This window comes from Netta rufina (genome assembly GCF_964035555.1).
Source record: "Netta rufina genome assembly, chromosome: 3".
NCBI classification, from domain to species: Eukaryota; Metazoa; Chordata; class Aves; order Anseriformes; family Anatidae; genus Netta; species Netta rufina.
In genome coordinates, this window is record NC_140125.1 from 114,178,791 (window position 1) to 114,195,032 (window position 16,242).

The window sequence follows — 16,242 nt, forward strand, 5'->3', positions numbered from 1 at the left end:
TCTGCAAAAGGGTGAAAAACATAGCTTAAAATACAAACTTCTACACCTCTATTGCATTAAAGACCTCCTTTCAAATCTATTGCTGAAAGCTAGGCAAGAACTGGGTACCCTTCCCAAAGCATTTTTGGGCTTGGCATAATAAAATGGAAAGAAAATCAAAAAATCCAAAGACTTCACAACCCCTTTGAGTTGTTTTTAGCTTTGCTCGTTTGGTTTCAAGCACTAGTAACTAGATAAAACAAACTTTCTACCATGAGCACGATGAAGTCAACTGACAATAATGTACCAAACCCCTTCAAAATCTATGTTGAATGCCTTCTTTTAAGTTCACTGCACATTTTCTAGTAGTAGAAAGTTTTTAATCAGTATTCAAACCAGGAGCACACCTTGCATTGCAGGCCTGGGCCTTCAAATGACATGAAGCAGAATAAAAGAATGTATTTGGATTAAAGCACGTTAACAGCCTTACTAAGAACTTCAAGTTTTATTAAGGACCTCGTGTTACCTTCCCAACAGCTTGAAAAGTGACAAAGTTGGCTTAAGAAAACCCATCTTCTAGCCACAATTCTCCAATTTCCACTTACTTGCACACTGCCATCAATCAGACCTTAACACAGGTGTTAAGGGCAAATACGATTCACACTTAAGAAGTGCTTGATGATCATAGATTAAAAACTATTAATTTCATCGGTGATAATGATAGAAAAGAATGCCTCAATTGCAAGATGATCAATATTCTTTTATCATCCCATTTCTGTATTTTTTTTCAGTAAACAATGCTTACATCAGCAGAAGCCGTAAGAATATAAAATCTCCCCTCACCTGGACTTTTTCAGAATAGATTCTTTCCGACTCATTCATCTGAAACACTGTTTTTTGCATGAGAAGATCCGCTTTCATTCTTTCAATAGATTGCCATTTTATTTCCTAGAGCTCTTCACTTCCAAAATTTGTTTTTTTTTTTTATTAAATGTGAAAGCTTTTGAGAAAAGTTCTGAGTTGACAAGGTAAAAATAGAAAGCTCTGCCTACACCACTTGTTTCTCGGGCGTTTTCATGCTTTTGACCATTCACCCTGCCTGCACCACAGACACCTGTTCCCAAGCAGGCTGAGCGCCGAAAGGACAAGCTGCTGAAAGCCAGCTTTTGATCTGACATCCAAAAACTCTTGCAATCCATGGGCTGCTTGTAGGCTCATGAAAGAGAGGGACAGTCTGCTACACACAGCCTCTGCCAAACTGTGCCAGAGCCCGCGGAGAGCTGAGGTCTGTCCCACTCATCACTGCCCCTCTCCAAGCCCTCCACCACAAGCGTGCTCCTCTCCTCCCTCTCGTGCCTTCCCAAAAGTCAGTGTGATGCTGTGAGTCTCCAGCTGATAATCGTGTTATAACACCAGCTGATAATCAAGGCAAGGGGAAGCGGGGAGGAGGCTTCATTTTCAGCTGGACCAGCAACCTGAGCCCGATCCAGCCGATCAAACGGCCGGACAGGCACGAGCATTGGCGAGCGCGTTGCTTCTCGCAGCTGCACAGCAAGGGGCTCGCACCACCTGGGAAATCACACACCTCCAGAAGAGCAGGGCTGCCCAGGGGTGGCCTTCGTCTGCTGTCCACACCTGAAGGTTTTCTGGAAGATCCACACATGTGAAGGTTTAAAAAGCATTGATCTTTCCCATTTAACACTGAAGGAAGACGTTTTTAGTCAGATGCATATTAACTGCTTCCATGATTCTATTGCCAAAGTCCTTTAAAGCAAAAATTATATTTATGCAAACTTTTACAAATGATTACAATCCTGTTTCTCAACATTTGGATGTGACCAGGTATTTGAGCCATCAAATTTAGCAAGGAAATAAAACACAAATCAAGTGGTAGCCTTCCTTCTGTATTAAAAAACACAGGATTAAGAGTACTTCTGCACCTCTATCTACAGTGCACTTAAAGACAGTATCTCAAAAGTAAAACCTAGCTAACACTGTATAAAAATATAATATGAAATATCAAGATGAATGCCTTGAAATTTAAAGTCATAATAAACAATATTCAAGGGCTGAAAGATAAATTGGAGAAATAATAGAAAGTAGTCATTAAATACTTGGAATGATGAATTGCAATGAATTCTGATGCAAGTAACATCTTCCCTGTGTACAGAAAGAAAAACTTCAATTTATTTTAATAGCTCAGTTCGACTACTTATTCACTTAAAATTAAGATATTGACTCTACGTTAGAGAAATGCAACAAGCCCATTTTCCAGATCACGAAAATGCCCAAACCAAGGCATCTGCTCTGTGCGCAGCTGGACAGAAGCTTTTTACCAAAGCTTTAAGCTAGGAAGGTCATGCATATACATTGCTAGAATCACAAAGATTTAAAAAAATAAATAAATTCAGAAAAGGCTACAAAAACTGCGCAGGAACTTTGGACAAGCTCATGAGTTCCATATTTCCGGTAGAAGCAGTGCAGCTACATCATTTATTCCTAGTTAAACTAGAGTCAAAGTTATCCCAGCACACACATTCTTGGTTCAAAATGAAAATGCTGACAGAAGGTAACACATTAACCTTACAAGCAGCAGAGAAGTGGGATGTTTCAGTGGCTACCAAGCAAGAAGAAATTCAGCTTCTTCAGGAACAGAACCCAGGGAAGTATAAATGCAAAACAACACTTGAACGACTTAAAGCAATTAGCGGTTAAAATAAACCATGAAAACCCCATCAAAGGTAATAAAGGCAGCACTAAACTCGGAGACAAAAATTTAGAAAAAGCAGCAAAGCATGAAGAGTACAAAAAAGTATAAATAATACCATGAAGAAGGATGAAAATCAGTCAGCTCCCTTTGCGATAAGTGGGTTCAGGAGTGATATGAACCACTCACAAAGCTATGTATTAGAGCTGAAATATCTAATGAACAATCAGCGCCATTTGAAACGGTCACAGAAACACAAAATAAGAGCAATGAAAGCTTCACATCACTGATTCCTTCCTGCTGGATGCTTTGGATTGAGGAGGGCTTCAGAGTTTTACGCAGGACTAATTTAAAGCATCACTAGAATGGAATGAAAACTTTTCCACAGCGCAGCAAACACTCAACAATTTAGGGCAGGCTATGCAAAAGCATACCACATCCAACTGAAACTGCAGGGGAATGTAGGTGATCAGAATGTAATTACCTGAGCTAATTATCTTCTATAACCCCAAGCTGTATGCCACTCTTGCACAACTGCCATGGGATCTCTCGCAACAATCGGCGAAGCCTTCTGCTTCATGTTTGAACCCAGAGACGGTGGTTCAAGCAGCAGCTTTTATTAATATTACTCTGGGACAAACCCAATGTTCAGAGGAAGCAATGCAGCACATCAAACATCAACACCATTTCCTGAGCATTCTTTGGAGGTCTCGCTCCCTCGCTGGGTTTAGTCCTTACAGCGCTTCCTTTTCTGGCCCCATAGCAATATTTTGGCAAAGGCAGGGTTTCGATCAAGATGCACGACTGCCTCCTAGGACAAGCCGCGTGCACTTATGAGTAGCAATTTTCCATTTTCACAGTGGCCCACGCTGCTTTGGCACGGCACACGTTAGGAATCCTAACTCAGGGCGCCGGTCTGGAAGCACAGGATTACAAACACTGATCATAAAATATTTTGACAGAAGCTTGGCCATCGATTCCTTCCGCCAATTATTCCTTCTCCCCTGGTCACAGCTGTATCAGTACCACCCTACCAAGAGCAGGCTGTGCAATTCGTCTCACATCACCGACCTTCTCCTGGTGCGTCCCAGAAGAGCAGCAGACCACGGAAAGGGAGCAAATCCTACATCTTACCTTGCTGCTAAGATGAGCTTTCCTGGGAACCTGCCTTCAACTGCCACTGCTGTGAATAACTTCACCAGGCTCTGTGTTTCAGGGTATATAATTCAAAGAACTGTGAAAGTGCTGGGTAGCCTCAGTGTAAACTCATAACTGTAATTTATTATTATTTTTTTAATATAGGTATTTAAGAGGAGCTTCTTCCTTGAAGCACTTCATATGCAGGCAGCCCTAAGTATAGTTTTTCCTATGGAAGAAGGGAACATTAACTTTTTCTAAGAGCTTTATTCTAAACTACAGACTAACCAGCACAGTGCATGATACTTTGCAAGGAGGCACTCAGAAAAAATAGATTAACCTGAATCCCGCTTTTTCAGAAAGAAAAAAAGTATTTTTAGAAAGCTCAAAGGCTCGTGTTTAAAGCCAGTACTTGAAAATAAATAATAATATGTATTTTTTAAAGTTCACTTTATATGTTTTCAATAGCTGACCATTAAAGACTTCAGGAGTAAAATGCAGCAGTGGGTTTATGCTCCCGAAGATGCATTATCACACTTTCCAAGATGGAAAAAATATTTTTTGTCACAGACTGAGAAATTACAGTAAGAGACGCAGAAATGCACGGGGATTGCAGCGCACAAAAATGCTGCTTAGCCTTAAACTCGACCACAGTACAGCACTTTATGTCAATCCCAAGGCTGTGTTTGTTCCTATTAGCAATTAAGTACAATGGAGAGCTCTATGTTGCCACTGCACAAGTTGAATGATGTTGGCAGTACTACTTTTAGCTAGGATCCTGTGTTACAATCACCACAGTGCCCTCAAGTAGCTCTTAAGGCGCTGCTAATGCTTCCTTGCCTAATTAAGTTAGTCTTGTATACGTTTCTAAAACGTCCAACTAATACAATGGCATGATTAAAAAGTGTTTATTTCACAACAAATTCATTCCTGCTCTCCATCAGCATTTCTGTGTTTTAAGATGTTGACAAAAACGCTTCAATTGCCAAATAAATATTACAACACAATCACAATGTGATGTCTGCAAACATCACAGTTACCCTAGAGCAGAGTTAACCGGTTACAGCCACGGTATCTTCTACTCTTTTGGAGTTTGAATGAAGCCCACCAAATTGATAAGCATTGTTTCACAATTTGCTTTCTGAAAACCGCGGAGGATTTTGATGCATTTTTCTCATCAGAAAGCTTTAATATCAACCCAGGGGACTTCCCGAGTTTTAGTAATAGAAAGAAAAAAAATGCCCACAACTTATATAAAGGCAGAACAGCATCTTATGTAATGACAGCTTAACTTTGTTACGTAGTTTATAAATCAATGATGGAAAAGGGAATAAAAGCGTAGCCCAGTTTTCCCCCTCTGTACCCTCCCTGTGGCGCTCTGCTATTACATCATTTCAGAAAATAAACTTCTTGGCTCTGTGATCCATTTAGTGAGGGATTTTGTTAATTTTAATCTTGCTTCTGCTCAGCGGACACGCATGTATTCATCTCGGCCGCCACTCAGTAACGCGGAGCAGCTGACTCTTCAAATATTGCTTTCTGCAAGATGAGGAAAGGCTACTGAGGGAATACACAGAAAACAATAAAGGCATTTAGGCCATTACAGCCCATTTCCACAGAAGGCGTGTTGCTTCTACATTACGACCAAACAAAAATGGGCGCTATTAATATGCAACTCAACACAGGATTGAACACGAAGACTAGAAGCTGCCTGAGGACTGGAAGAAAGCAAACATCGCCCAGACTTCAAAAAGGGCAAGAAGGAAGACCTAAAAACTACCGGCTGGTCAGTCTCACCTCAATCCCCGGAAAGCAGCTCATCCTGGAGGCCACCCCAAAGCATGCGGAAGACAAGAGGGTGATCAGGAGAAGTCAGCATGGATTCACCGAAGGGAAATCATGCTGGACAGAGTGGGAGAGCAGTGGATGTTGTCTACCTGACTTCAGCAAGGCTTCTGACACCACCTCCCATGATATGCCCATAAACAAGCTCGGGAAGTGCAAGGTAGACGAGTGGACAGTGAGGTGGATTGAGAACTGGCTGCACGACAGGTCTCAGAGGGTTGCCATCTAGTTGGAGGCCTGCAGTGTCCAAAATTATTCATCTATGACTTGGGATGATACAAAACTATGAGGAGTGACCGATGCCCCAGAGGGCTGTGCTGTCATTCACCAGGATCTAAACAGGCTGGCGGGTTGGGCCGAGAGGAATCACTTGAAATTCAACAAGGGAAGCGCAGGGTCCTGCACCTGGGAAGGAATAAAGGCCAGGTTTTTATTTATGGCTGGAAGCTGACCTGCTCTGTGGAGAAGGACCTGGGGGTCCTGGTGGACAGCAGGCTGACCATGAGCCAGCAGTGTGCCCTTGTGGCCAAGAAGGCCAACTGTACCCTGGGGAATTTTTGGAAGAGTGCTGCCAGCAGGTCAAGGGAGGTGATCCTCCCCTCTACTCAGCCCTGGTGAGGCCTCACCTGGAGTACTGTGTCCAGTTCTGGGCTCCCCAGTACAAGAGGGATGTGGAGCTACTGGAGAGAGTCCAGCAAAGGGCTACTAAAATGGTTAGGGCACTGGAGCATCTCTCTTCTGAGGAAAGGCTGAGAGAGCTGGGCCTGTTCAGCCTGGAGAAGAGAATGCCCAGGGAGGATCTGATCAATGTGTGCAAGTACCTGAAGGGAGGGTGTGAAGAGGATGGGGCCAGATTCTTCTCAGCGGTGCCCAGAAATAGGACTAGAGGCAATGGGCACACACTGCAACACAGGAGGTTCCATCTGAACACGAGGAAAAATTTCTTTACTGTGAGGGTGACTGAGCACTGGAACAGGTTGCTGAGACAGGTTGTGGAGTCTCCTTCCCTGGAGACATTCAAAAGCCATCTGGACACAATCCTGGGTAATGTGCTCTAGGGGATGCTGCTCAAGCAGGGGAGGGTTGGACCAGATGATCTTCAGAGGTCCCTTCCAAACACAACCATCGTGTGACTCTGTGAAACTTAAATTCTTTTAGCCTGTGCCAAGGAGAAGAGGGATTCAAGCCTCTCCTTGTAAATGAATGCAAACAAACAAACAAACAAAAGAATACAAAAACATATAAAGAAATGAATAAACCACACAATACCCACATGAAAATGATGATGAGGAGACTGGACCTTGAAGAAAAACGAGGTAGAAGACAACTCCTAAACTTGTATCTATACTATTTGGTCTAATCAGCATTTTACAGGATGCCACTATATTAGTGATTCAGTTTTTGCTAATAAGGAACAAATAGATGATCTTTTAAAACACACTCTGAAAGGTAATTACAAGCATTGCCACTGAAGAGCATTTCTCCGCGAATTCAAAGTCAGAATCTCTGTGGAAGAAAATTCAGTCACACAGTGCAAATAAAAAGCGTACCAGAGCAGCTCCCAACTCTAGCAGCCCATTAACCCAATTAACTGCTCGTAGTAAAGGCTGGTTTTCTGACATTACAACCAAAAGATTTTAAAAGAACACACTGTTCCAGTCAACTTTGACAAAATACATACAATTGCCTGAAAACAACCCCAGTACACTTTCTGTGCAAAACACAGCCCTGCTATCTGTCTCCTGACAGTCACTTCCAAAAAGCAAAGGCTTTGTCTTCCTAGAGCTACACTTATTCATGTTGTAATCACTGAAATCCTTTTCTCTGGCATTATTTCAAGGAGATTGGGGAGCTCAGAAACGTACTATATCACTGACAAATTCTTAGATCTGAAGGGAAAAACAGCTGTACAGAGATAACTCAAACTGTGGTGGGATATATATACACTACAAAAATTTACTGAGGGGGAAAAAAGAAAAACAACAAACCCTTCCTGGTAACTCCTGCTCACCTTTGGCAATTACATCTAAACAAAAAAGTTATCTACCTCAAACGCACGATACTGGATGTGAAGTGAAACAAGTCCAGTATGCCGAAATATTCCCTTAACTTTAGAAGAAACACTTCTTTAGAGACATGGGATGTATCCTGTGATGTATTTATCAACTTTATGACAGTATTTTATATAATCTCCTTTCTTTACACTCTGACAATAACATCATTTATACATTTTAATGATCTGTAGTACATGAATGCTATTCATAGATGAGAAATACTCAGAAGGATGCCCTACTTATTTTTAGCAGCTGTAAACTCTCTGTAAAGCAAGCCAGGAAGGGTTACACCAAACTCTGCCTCACAAACCACAAGACCCATGATATGAATAAACAGAAACTGCATACTAGAACAAGCAGAACAGCTTTTTACAGCGATGTTCTGCATCCCCACGAGCCTAATGAAGTTATACGAGGAAGGAACAGGCACCACTGAGAGCAAGTAAGATTTGAGGAAGGGAACTGCGAAGCACGACACAACCAAAAGAGAAGCACAGAAGGTACGGAGCAAGTATCCAGACAGTGTTTTTAAACAAAAGGCACGGGGCAAAAGGTTTTCTGGCGATTCCAGGTGTCATTTTCCTGATCTGCCCCGGCTGCTATTGTTTCCCTACTCGTGTGACTAACTTCTTCCTTCGCAGAGGGCAGGACGTGGGCAGTTGGTGTGCGACTGTCAAACATTTTTTGACCCTCGCTTTTCACTTCCGTGTTCACCCAGCCTTTCACAACGCGTTGCTCTGAAAATATGCCTGTGGAGAGCTACAGCCCTTACTCTAGACCTTCGAATACCTGAGGTTTCAATCACGAAAGAGAAATGGACGTGCGTGTGCTTAGAAAACAGCGTTGTTAAGATATGCTTAGAGGCAGCAAGGCAAAAATAAGGGGCTCACGAGTTCCTCTTCCCAGATATAATTTAAGAAACAGCATTTTTCGATAGCAGTCTGGGGAATCATTTGCCATTAGGGATCACAGTTAAAGCTGTTATAAGTTATGTAGAAAAAGTGCTCCGCTTAAACCAGCAGAGCCCCGGCAAATCCCCCCCTCACCCTCCTCGGCGCTATCCCAAAAACGGGGCAGCTTTCCTATGCAGAAGCCGCCACGAACACCTTTTCTTCGGACGAACCGAGGTCATTTAAGGAAGGGGAAAGGCCAAAAAAAAAAAAAAAGGAGGAGGAAAGAAAGAGGGCAAGAGGATTGCGAAGTTGCAGCAGGCGCAGCTCCCAACTTTTGTCTGGCGGCAGGCGCAGTGCCGGCCGCGGCCGCAGGGGGAGCTCGGCTCCGGACCCCCCCCCCTCCTCCTCCTCCTCCTCCTCCTCCGCCGGCCCTGTCTGCCCCACGGGCAGCAGCGCCACAACTCCCCCGTGTCCCCACGTCCCCTCTGTCCCCCTGTCTCCGTGTCCCTCTGTCCCCACGTCCCCCCGTCAGGTGCCGCCGCTTGTCGCCGCCCGTCGCCCAGACAGCGGGTCGGGACGCGGAGGCTCCTCCGCCGCAGCCTGCCTGCCTTCCCCCCGTCCCCTGCTTTCCCCCCCGTACCCTGCCTTCACCCCCAGTCCCCTGCCTTCCCCCGACACCCTCCTTTCCCCCCTACACCCCTATTCACCCTGCTTCACCCCCCTTTCCCCCCTCTCTCCCCCCTCAGCCCGGCTCCGCACCCCCCCCGGCAGCAGCGGCGCTGTCCCCAGCGGCTCCCCCGGCCGCGGCCCTCGCTGCCGTTACCCCCTCATTCCTCCCTCCCCATCTTTTTTTTTCCCCTCTCCCCATCCCCACTATTTATGCTCCCTTCCCCCTTACCCTCCCATCTCCCTTCCATTTCCACCGCTTCCCCGCCGCCGGCCCTTCCTCACCCGCGCCGCCGCCGCCGTCTCTTCCAGCCCGGCCGCATCTGCCTTGGTGCCCCGTTTGGACGAGCGGGTCCGGGACGAGATGAAATGGCTGCCGGCACCGGCCGCAGCGGCCGCCGCTTTGCCCAGGGGGCGCAAGGAGCTCTTCCTGGTGTTCACCATGGCCCCGCCGAGGGGGGGGACACCGGGGGGGGACACGGGGGGCTTAAACGCCGCCGCCGGTGCGGAGCGGAGCGGAGGGGAGGGAGGGAGGAGGGAAGGAGGGAGGGCGGACAGACAGCGGGGCTAGGAGCGGGGAGGGAGAAAAAGGGGGGAGGAGGAGGAGGAGGAGAAGCAGGAGAAGTCCTGTGGGGACGCCGCTCCGCCGGGCAGAGCCACAGCCGGAGCCGCGCCGGCTCCTCCCGCCGCTGCCGCCGCCGCCGCCGCCCGGGCTGAGCGCCGCACTACCTGGCCGCCATTACTGCCCCTTCTCCCTTTCTCTCCTCGCAGCGCTCCCAGCCCGGCCGCTGCCGCTGGGGGGCGGTGCGGGCCCCGCTGCCGACGTTCCGGCACGGCGCCGGCGCGATCCGAGGGGCTGGCGTGGAGCCGGGGAGGGAGAAAAAAAGGGGGGGAATGAGGCCGGGTTCCCCCCCGCGAGGAGCGGGGAGAGGTCCCCCGGGGGGCTCGGGGTATGCGGAGGGGTGGGAGCCGCTCCCCTCGGCTCCCCTCGGCTCCCCTCAGGCTGACAGGGCAGCGCGCACCCCGGTCCCGCTGCGATGGAAGAGCCGCCACAGCCTGCCGGGTTTAATCCCCTCAGGGATTAAAGCCGGGGGTCCTGGGGTGGGAAAAGGGCCGGGAAGGGGCTGCTGGAAGGTGGCAACCCCAAAAAGAGCCGCGGTGCCCCGGCACCTTGGGGTGTCTGCCCCGCTCCCCCTTGGGAGCCGCACGGCAGCTCGGCCGCCCCGGGGTAGGGTTTCCGCTATTTTCTGTGGAAAACTTCTTGCACAGCCCGCTGGGTTTCGCTCGGAGGAAATCTTTTTGATAGCCAGAGCTCTCGGGAGCGCTCCCCGGGCGAGGCGCCGGTAACAGCCGCGGGGTTTTCGCCCGGTAGCCGCGGCTTGAATTCCGCCCTCGTTGCTCAGCGGTTGGAGGGGAGCCTGCTGGCTGCCCCCGCTGTGGCAGCTCCAGTCATCGCTTTGTAGGGGGATGAAGAATGGTGTCCCTTACGCTACAGCGGGTGACCAAACCGCTTTTCAGGCTGTTCACGAGCTATCATCCGATCCCTTCCCGCCGGTGCTCCTTTGGGTGCAAGTCAGAAGCCATTCCTCGCCCCACAACGTGAGGGCCTTCATCGAACTTCATCACACAAACCCAAAACCATCACATAAGCCCCCAAACCCAAAGCTTTCTAAAAGAAATGAAGCCAAGAAATAGAAGCATAGAGCTGTAGGTGCTGAAGTCTCAGCCTTTACTCTTTCTACGTTGACTTGTTTGGCATTGCTAGGCAAGTTATTTTAGTGCTTTCTGCTTCTTTGACAAATAAAATTACCGATCACATGCCTTGGGCTGTTAGGCTCATATAAACTTTATCAGTATCTTTACTGTTTGAGGATGGCAATTGCAATATTTAGTAAAGAACAATACATAGAAAAACTTAATTCTGTTTTACATACATACTCCAACATTTCTTTTCAAGACTGAAGTCTGAAAGTATGGTAGAGCATCTAGTCAAAAATACAAAATAAACAACAGCACTAATAGGATACATAAAAAGAAAACGGGCCATTTACATTTCCAAGCAAAACATAAAATCTGCATACAGAGACAAATTTTCATTTTTGAGATACCCCAAAATACAGTGCGTTTGGGAGCAGAAATTAGAATCTTACCTGTCATTCTCTGCTTAGAGCTGTTAATCTGTAATGGCAATGGCACTTCATCTACAGTTTAAGACTGCAGAGTCTTTCAAAGGTATAGTTGTTCTGCTCAGTGTGATTAGTTTTGGTTTGTTGCGTACCTGTTGTTTATTTATTTATTTATTTGTTTAAAGGTTATGAAAGGATGCAGCCACTTCAAACACTTGTAGGCTAAAGGAGTATTTTAAGTAAAAACCTAAGACAGTTTTTTGAAAATTATACTAGGTTATGACCTTCCTTTTATCCTTCAAAAGCAGGAAAAGTAGGAATGGAAGGAAACTGCAAGACACTGCTTCTTACCAAACATGTTGCAGGAAAGAACCAGGAGATATATTTGCTAAGAAGAGCTAATATTGCAATCATATGATGACAGATAACGTGCCTTCCTATTTCTGTCCTTGCTACTGGTGAGTCCTGTAATTCAGATGTGGTGTCCAAACTCTGTTGGTCTGAAAATGAAAAATAACATGTCGGTCCACTTCAGGTTTTTGTATACATCACAAAGATATCGTCCCCATTTTGGGAAAACCAACAACTCAATCTGTGGCCCAAAAAAGGGCCCAGATTGCAGTTGCAGTTAATGTCATAACTCAGGATTGCAATGCATTGGCAGGACTCTTTGGGGAAGCTTGCATAACATCTGCTTGCAACATGCCTGATTCAAACCAGCATTCCTCCTCTCGTGAGCACTGATGACTTTTTAAAAGTAAAATAAACTTTGTCTTTATGCAAGCAAATTGATTTTCTTGGGTGCCTATCCAGATCTGCTTGAAGCAACAGAAAACCCACAATTATGAAAGCTATTTATTTTATATTTACTAAATATTTTGACCACACTTGTGTCCCTTTTTCTTGTTTGCTTTTGTTTTTCCTAATGTTCTGATCTCATTTCTGTGAACCATACTCAAGTGAGTACTCTTTATGACGCCAGAGGGACTACTCTTGTAGAGGGATTGATGTCGTTAAAAATCCCTGCTCACTGCTTTGAACATTTTAATGCTTTATTCTCATTATGTTAGCATAGTAGGGAACATGTAAAGACATGCTTCATTTTGAATGTTTACTCCCTAGATTGTTTTTGGCAGATGGTTTTATTTTCAGGTTTCTTAGTTGTCTTGTTGCTCTTGCAAGGCGTGGCTAGTTACTCCGACTCAAGCAGCTTATGGCTTTATAGCTTCTATGTGAGCTCCATCGCCATTTTTAGTACTGACGATAGAAATGAATAAATCCTAAGGTTTGCGTGTTAAGTTTTGTTTGGATTTTTTTTGTTTGTAATACAGAGGACATGTTAACATAAAATTAATATTTTATATCACACATACTAAGAGATTTAAATGTAGTTCAACAATAAAAGATGAATTACTGTAGAAACATTTAGAGTAATTTCACTAATCCAAAAAATGTATTTGTTCCTTTTTTTTTATCTGTTGTTTGTTACACGGGTAATATAAAGATAGAATTAAAACCTATTTTGACCCTTTTCAGCATGTTGTATGCAGGAAAAGCTTTATGAAAAAGATAATACAAGAACTCTTTGAGTAGAGAAAGACAAAAGACAATACAGAAAAGAAGAAGGACTGGAGCTACACTCCACTAAGTATTACATAAAATTTTTGCAGGGTTCATTCCCAGTAAGATTCAAGATTTGTAGTTTGGCCTTACAAATAGACATCTAAATGCTTCTGAAAATAATTGCCGTTGGGAAGGACTGTGTTTCAAATGGAAGCAATTTGTAACGAGTGCTGAAGTTTACAGCAGTGTAAGCTGCTGTAAGGGCTTCAACACCCTTTTATCTCCAGTTCTTAGAAAAGAAGATAACCAAAGCATACACTGAGAAGCCAGGACATCTGTTGTGGCCAGTACACCACTGGGAAATCCAAAGACGGAAAAGTACTTGAGCAAAAGAATCCCCTTCCATTGAACAAGACATGGGGAATCAGATCTTACTAGAATTCAAAAACATTAAAAAGATATTTGGAAATGACCCAGGACAAAGAGGAATGGAAAGCCTTGTTTATTCCCTAAATATTATCTAATGGCATGAGAAATACTTGGAGATGGAAGTTTTTGTTGCTACCTGTCCCTGTTTTGCAAGGAAATCAGGAACATACTACAGCAAAACAAAAAGTCCTTCATCGCTTTTTCTGAACTTTCGTAGAGAGCTTCATCCCATTAAGGATCAGAGGGCTTTATTCAGTGAATTCCCATTTGCTTCAATCATGGGCAATTTATCAGAGATTACTTTGTAATATCTCTGAATAGCTGTAACATTCCACAGAATGGAAATCAAATCATCTTTTCAGGACTCTATTTATAAGCTCTTGTGTGCTTCTCTCTGCCATGCTGTCAATTCATCTTGGTTTCAGTTGAATCTCAAAATATAAAAGATTCACAAGAGATCTTGCTTATGTAAACCAAGTCCTTTCCTTCTCTAAATCCTTCCCTGCAAGGGTCTTTGGAAATTCAGACTGCATGGTTTCTCCTTTGAGAACTGTCCCTATGATGGACATGATGGGATGTAAGCTTTGAGATACAAAGCAAGCAGCATCCACTAGCCAGGACTGTGCCACCTTAAACTTGAACACATAAAGTAAGTCACTCCGTGTTGCAAGCACTTTGCAACGTTATTAAAAGTGCCCCATTTTTTGAATATAACCATTACCATTTTAAAATGTATAATAATAACATTTTAGAATTAAACGTTTAAAGTTCAATTCTATCATCAGCCCACCCAGCTGAAGGTTGCTTTCCACACTACAACAGATAACATCACTGCAATTTGAAGTGGTATCAGAGAGTAGGTTTCTTAGATGACAGTAAAAAGGGAGTGTAAGACTTACCTCCAAATATTTCAAAATTAGCCGCACATCACATCTAGCCATTAGCTTCCATAACATTTTTCCAGCTGAGCTAAGGTTACAGTAGACAGTCTTACTGATACTAATGAGGCCAATGATACTGTAAGCCAGGAATCTGCAGGGTCTGTTTTTCACTATCATCCAGTGCTGTAAATTGCTTCCATCTTGGACAAAAGTGGCAAATCATCTCACTTTGGTGTTTATGATCATTAATCATATGAAAGGAGTACTCCCAGCCTGTTAGTATGCTGGGTGATGTATAGCTTTGTCACAAAAAGCAGACTCTGTTCTAAAACGCTTACAATATAAATAGGCATTTATTAACACATTTGTAGATAAGCATTAGGAGCATCTGAATGTGTAATAACTTGATTGAGGTCACATGGAAAGTCCATCGGAAACATTATTTGCTCATAAATCTCCCTATTGCTCACACACAATCCTAGCTTCAAAAATAGGCTTTCTTGTTATGCATCCAAGAACGATCTCATAAACTACACCACCATATCTTAATTGTAACTTCACTTGAAAGTGTCTTTGTTTTGCGAATTCACATCATATGTTATTTCCAAATGTGTGTTATCTGGTACTAACAGTTGCTCAGGCTGTCTTGAATTTGTCATGGTTTTTTTTTTTTTTTGTTTGTTTGTTTGTTTGTTTTTTGTTTTGTTTTTTGTTTTTTTTTTTTGCATTCCATGGTATTTTTAAAATTGAAGCTATATTCATTTTGCTCGTGGACTTATGGTCCAACAAGCCAGCAGCACATCTGGATGCTTCCTTGCATGGGGGGTAACACCCACTTTGTGAATGCTAATTCACCCAACGCCTCCCATAGAACAATGACTCACTTTCCATTGCAGTAACTTTCCAGCCACATTAGTTCCTTACACTATTTCTCTCTGTGTGGCAGCCTCCAGTTAACATTCCTGCAAGGAGCACGTGGGAAAAGGACACTGTGCAGAGGAATGTGCTGTCTTTGTCAACGGAATTCCCAAGTAGAAAGTAACCGTAATCTGTTTTCCTATTTATTTTACAGTCCCATTCCCTTCCCATTCTGCATATGCTTCCTTCATTACAAAGGCTTCAGGCAACAATGGCTATCTCAAGTTAAGGTCAATCAATATAGCTAATGTGTTGATGTCTAATTATAGGTGGCTGATGTTTTCCTCTGACGTGAGTTAACCTTGTTAAATATATGGTTTAAAAATATCGCTTCAAAATTAAACGTCCATTGGGCCTTCCAAGACCCTAGCAGGATGGGTGGTGACAGCTAAAACAGTGCTTTATTTTGTCGGCATTGCGATTCACTCCTACATTATAAAACACGTTCAGGGGTTGTTACCGTCATCCACACCAGTGCATCTGATGTATCCTGACAAAGAGGGCATGAGATGTTTGTATTCATCTCATGAATGCCCTGTTATAGGTTTTTTTTTTCAGTGAACTCAGTGCAGGCTGTTTGCTTCTATTCACCACTCAGTAAAAAAAAAAAAAGGGCCATTTGCTACTGTTCATGTCATGTACTATTTCTTGCCAGAGAATAAGCTCTATGAAATGCACAGAATCTAAAAGGATTTCAGTGAAGTCTTGATTGTAACAACGCTCTAACGTAAACATTTCCAGATTATAAGAAAAAGTGTTTTTTTACATTATATCGGAGTTGTAGACACAGTAAGATTTTCCTTAATTTTTCTTACTCCTATGCTTTGTCAAGTTCTAGTCCTGAGGTAAAACAGCTTTACTTAGAAGAGCTATCAAAAACCACTAAATTCACTAGGACACCGATTCCTATTGTAGTAGGTCAGCATGTCTCCAGCTGTACTCTGATTTTCAGTAATGGATCTAATCTTCTAAATCAATACTTGATTGCAGTTGAGAAGCCTGCAACATTACAGCGAGTAAGTCCAATCTTGCCTTTTGCCATGC

At 44.0% G+C, this 16,242-nt stretch overlaps 1 protein-coding gene across 2 annotated transcripts in view; it reads right to left on the reverse strand.

Moving 5' to 3' along the window:
- ATAD2B (ATPase family AAA domain containing 2B) overlaps positions 1–10,014 on the reverse strand; it is an 81,536-nt gene extending 71,522 nt beyond the window's left edge. For both annotated transcript variants that reach the window (XM_084284638.1, XM_084284637.1), the window contains exon 1: positions 9,567–10,014. In XM_084284638.1, coding sequence (XP_084140764.1) covers positions 9,567–9,725 — 159 coding nt within the window. In that variant the 5' untranslated portion in view covers positions 9,726–10,014. The remainder of the gene's footprint in view (positions 1–9,566) is intronic.
- Between the last annotated feature and the right edge of the window lie 6,228 nt (positions 10,015–16,242).